General features: G+C 41.3%; 1 protein-coding gene across 1 annotated transcript; it reads right to left on the bottom strand.

Annotated features, from left to right (window-relative positions):
- Positions 1 to 312: 312 nt before the first annotated feature.
- Positions 313 to 2,537, bottom strand: LOC129602107 (uncharacterized). Its single transcript, XM_055501074.1, has 4 exons — positions 1,957 to 2,537; positions 1,300 to 1,814; positions 977 to 1,174; positions 313 to 894 (listed from the first exon to the last, which is right to left on the bottom strand). The coding sequence occupies exons 1-4, from the start codon at positions 2,213 to 2,215 to the stop codon at positions 325 to 327; spliced, it is 1,542 nt and encodes a 513-aa protein (XP_055357049.1). The 5' UTR covers positions 2,216 to 2,537; the 3' UTR covers positions 313 to 324.
- Positions 2,538 to 4,020: the final 1,483 nt, after the last annotated feature.

Genomic DNA, 4,020 nt, shown 5'->3' with positions numbered 1-4,020 from the left:
TCAAGTTCCTGAGAATCTTTGAACACTGGGCACGTGGCCGAATCAAAGAACAGTTAACCGTAGGAGGTTAGCAGTCCCCGCTTAACTAAACCGTCAGCCGCGGATAGCTGCACTTGTCAACAGCGGCTACTGCGCTATTGTACATCATACGCAATCAACTTCAATTTATTTTTCAATTTTCACTTTTGGTCGCTTCAAATATCGTTTAAGTAACCCTAACGTAAACGCGCCTATTTTACAAACTATTTCTCAATAAAAAATTAAAAACAACAATATCCACAACGACAATTACAACAAAAATTTCAACCCAGAAATACCGATGTTTTATTTTTTCGCCATTTTAAACCGCTTTTTTTGAGGTGTATTCGTAACGTCGGTTAGAGCGCGCGCAGTCGTTTTCTTCGACTTTTTCATCTTCTCTGCTTTCTCCTTTTCCCGCTGCTCTAAAGCAGCAATAACTTTGGAATCTGTTGCAATAAGGCCTGCTTCGGCATGGAGACGAGATTCTTTCAGCTTGCGTTTCTTGGGATTATGGGCGCCCATAACGCTTAGATGCCAATCATCAGCAAGTTTTTCGGGAACAACAGCAGGCACAAATCCTTCAGCTTGTCTCACAACAAACTCAATACAATTTTCGACAGCGGCCTCGTTTAATAAATGAATTTCGCGCAATGCAACTCTCACTTTCTCCAGCTCCGAAACGTACACATTAGCGACTGACAATGGCACATCCTCAGAAACTGGAGCGGCTACAGGCTCCATGTACGCCTGGCAAACCGCTTCGGGATTAAACGGATATATTCCGCTTGCCACAAAACCAGACACAATGTTTGCCGACATATTGAAATTGTCCCAATTCTTCACAAAATGAGCGGCAAAATTCTGCTTTGTTACCTGTAAAAAATTAAGAAACTGCTGAAAAGAATTACATCATTATTGTATTTTAAAAATATTTTTGACCGTTAAAAGCATTTACCTCTTCCGTCGGTGTAAGGGTTAATTTGCGCAGATAGTCCCGCCAATATTTCTTTAACGGTCCAAAAACCCGCAGATCCATTGGCTGCAGTTTACCAGTCTGGCCCGATGGGAGTATGACGACCGAAATTTCTTTATCAGATTTCACACACTCCGACAAAAAATTCCAAGTTGAACATATGAGAAAAATGGTCGTCAAAAAATATTACGTTCTGAAAAGCAATATATATTAATTATTACGTTATACTTTTTTATTTCTGGTGATTTTATAAAATCAATCTGAATTTCTATAGAATAAATGCAAATTTTAAAATTATTGTCTACCTTTTCCGCCGTCATGCGTGGAATTACTTCCTCTCGAATGTAAGAAGTAAACGTGGCATTGTCCATAACTCCCGAAGAATTAAAACCAATGTGGCAGCGGTTGCTCGTTTCGTGGAAATGAGACGTCAAAAAAACTTTCCCGTCAAACAGAATTAAAGTCCGCAATATTTCCCCTGCAGCATTTCCACCAGCGAGGACTGTAATTAGTTCTCTATCGTTTCCATCAAAATAAGAGAGAACGTTCTTTGTTCCCCGCAGCGCATAAACAGTAATGACTTTCTCCGCCACTTGAAATGCTGATTCGTCAAAGTTCCATATGCCACGCGGATCAGTTAGCCCTCCACTGCAATGGAGATCGCTCAAGAGCCGTATCCATCCTTCACGCGTTGTGGGCGTCCACTGTCTCGCTTTCTTTCTGGACACTCCGTGTGAAATCCGCTGGGAAATTTTTGGATGGCGCTTCAAAAACTCGCGATGCCAAAAATCCGTAAATTTTTTTCGTCTTTCCGGCATATCTATATCAATCATGCAATCCATTAAAAAAACGTGCAGTTTCAACAAAGATAGTAAAAACAGCAGAAGGTTCTGGAATGTTTTTAGAAAAACCAGCGCTGCAAAAAATACTCGTAGTTATGCATTGCTCGTTCGTGTACATACCTTTTGTGGACGCCAATGTGGGGATGATTCGCCTAAGAATGGCCTTATTCAAGGGAACACCTTGTTCTGGGCATTTTAAAAGCAACTGCTCGATGTAGTCTTCCTCGGCCGCACTGAAGTTTCGGGCCTGATCGCCTGGCTTCATTCGTCGAACACCTTTCAGACGCTCCCACAGTGACGTGCGAGGAACTCTATACACTCGGGCTGCTGCGTACTGTGACAATTCTCTACTTTCAACGGCTCTCACTGCTTTATCCATTGCGCTGGCGTCGTCCGTTGTTGCTGCACAGATTAACGTCCCTCCACATTCTCGAAAATCCAGTCTTACACCACGTTCCACACCAGCATCCACTGAAGAATCACCAGGGAGAGGAAAACTCACAGCGATCAATTCATTATTTTAGCAGGTAAAGCATCTGACTGGAGGATCTTTCTGGGCAAAATATCCAGCTTTTGACTACACACTGACTTTACGATAAAAAACTAACACAGGTTCGCGAAAGAAACAGGCACACATAAAGTCTGTAAAAAATTTTAAAAGTCACATATGAAAAAATATCCCACATTGATTTAAAAGTATGAAGTATCCCACCTTTGTGCAAGTATGTTACAATTAGCGAAAAAATTAAAAAATTTAACACCATCAGAAAAGCGACACAGCCATCATTTACACGTGCTAGCCATCCGTGGATGGTTACACTGCTTGCACCCCACGGTCACAGTGTTCGAAGATTCTCACGAATTTGAATGCGCTACCGAAGATATTAGCTTTCTCCTCGTATTGTAACGAATTTATTTATGTTTATTTGTCCCGAACTGCCTTCCGGAATCTCTGTACATTTGTAGTTACGGTTACGTAAACTTGTAAAATACAACGGACGTCTTACGCCGTTTTCCAATGCATTAACGGCATCGTCGAAATTGCTGGCATAAATGGGAACTGGATCAAAATGGGATTATCCGGGCCTGCGATTTTTAGTAAAATATTCTGGAAGTATCCAGGAGGCATACCCGCATTGTTGTATAAATCATTGATCTGTAAACACAACAAGCAATGACAATCTGAATCATCTACCTACATCAAAAAATTTATTTTAAAATGAATAAAACACGGAAAATGATGCTGTGCGTACCGCTACGGTAACGACTTTCAGCGGCTTGATAACAACAAGTGGGATCTGTACTTACATGACGGTAAAGCCACTGGCACCACACCAGTAAAGTCAGAGCAAATATAATGGTCATTCCGGTATTGCGCACCATATTGTCAATTAGTTACTTCGGGCGCATTGAGAAACGTGCGCAACAGAAACGGTCAACTAAGAAAATGACCCATTCGTTATTGAAATTCTCGTGAGCAACGGATTTCACGTTTTTCCCGAAATTTTCTCTGCCATCGCAGCAGAAGTGAGAAGTGGGTGAAACTGCTGAACGCGGTAAGGTTCTAACCTTTATGATTCAGCAACTTACCGGAAACTCACGAATATGCACCGTGTTTTCGTGCAACAAACCAGGTGGTATGCACTCGTACTACGTAGTGGGGCTGCAAATATAAAACGCTTATGCATATCAATATAACTGCTGAAAAAGTTTCACTTTCCAGAATACAGCCTTATCAGCGGACTGATCGTTGGTATATTATACTGTATTTATACGAGTATGTAAAACAAGTATAGAATCGTATAATATAAATCAGTTGTTCATGCATGATGCAGCTTACGGTACGTCAGGCATAGACGCATAGTTAGTCATATAATGTATATAATTAATATAGGCACTCGCAGTGAGGCAATAAACTACTATCGCAAAAAGCAGTAAATAAATTCGTGCATGTACTGTATTTACACGATATTAAGGGTCAGTGGAGCCCCCGAGTTTACACGATTTTAAGGTTCAGAGGAATTCCCTGGACCTCCCACACTAGCTATCAGTTCCATTAACATCAACAGAGTCGACGAATAGTCCGGGCAGGCCAGGGGATTCCTCTGAACCTTAAAATCGTGTAAACTCGGAGGCTCCACTGACCCTTAATATCGTGTAAATACAGTACTTGGACAACGGAAT

The sequence above is a fragment of the Paramacrobiotus metropolitanus genome, unplaced genomic scaffold (genome assembly GCF_019649055.1).
Source record: "Paramacrobiotus metropolitanus isolate TYO unplaced genomic scaffold, Prichtersi_v1.0 Parri_scaffold0000330, whole genome shotgun sequence".
Classification (NCBI taxonomy): Eukaryota; Metazoa; Tardigrada; class Eutardigrada; order Parachela; family Macrobiotidae; genus Paramacrobiotus; species Paramacrobiotus metropolitanus.
The sequence above is the reverse complement of the archived record's forward strand: the minus strand, read 5'-3'. Positions and strand labels throughout refer to the sequence as shown.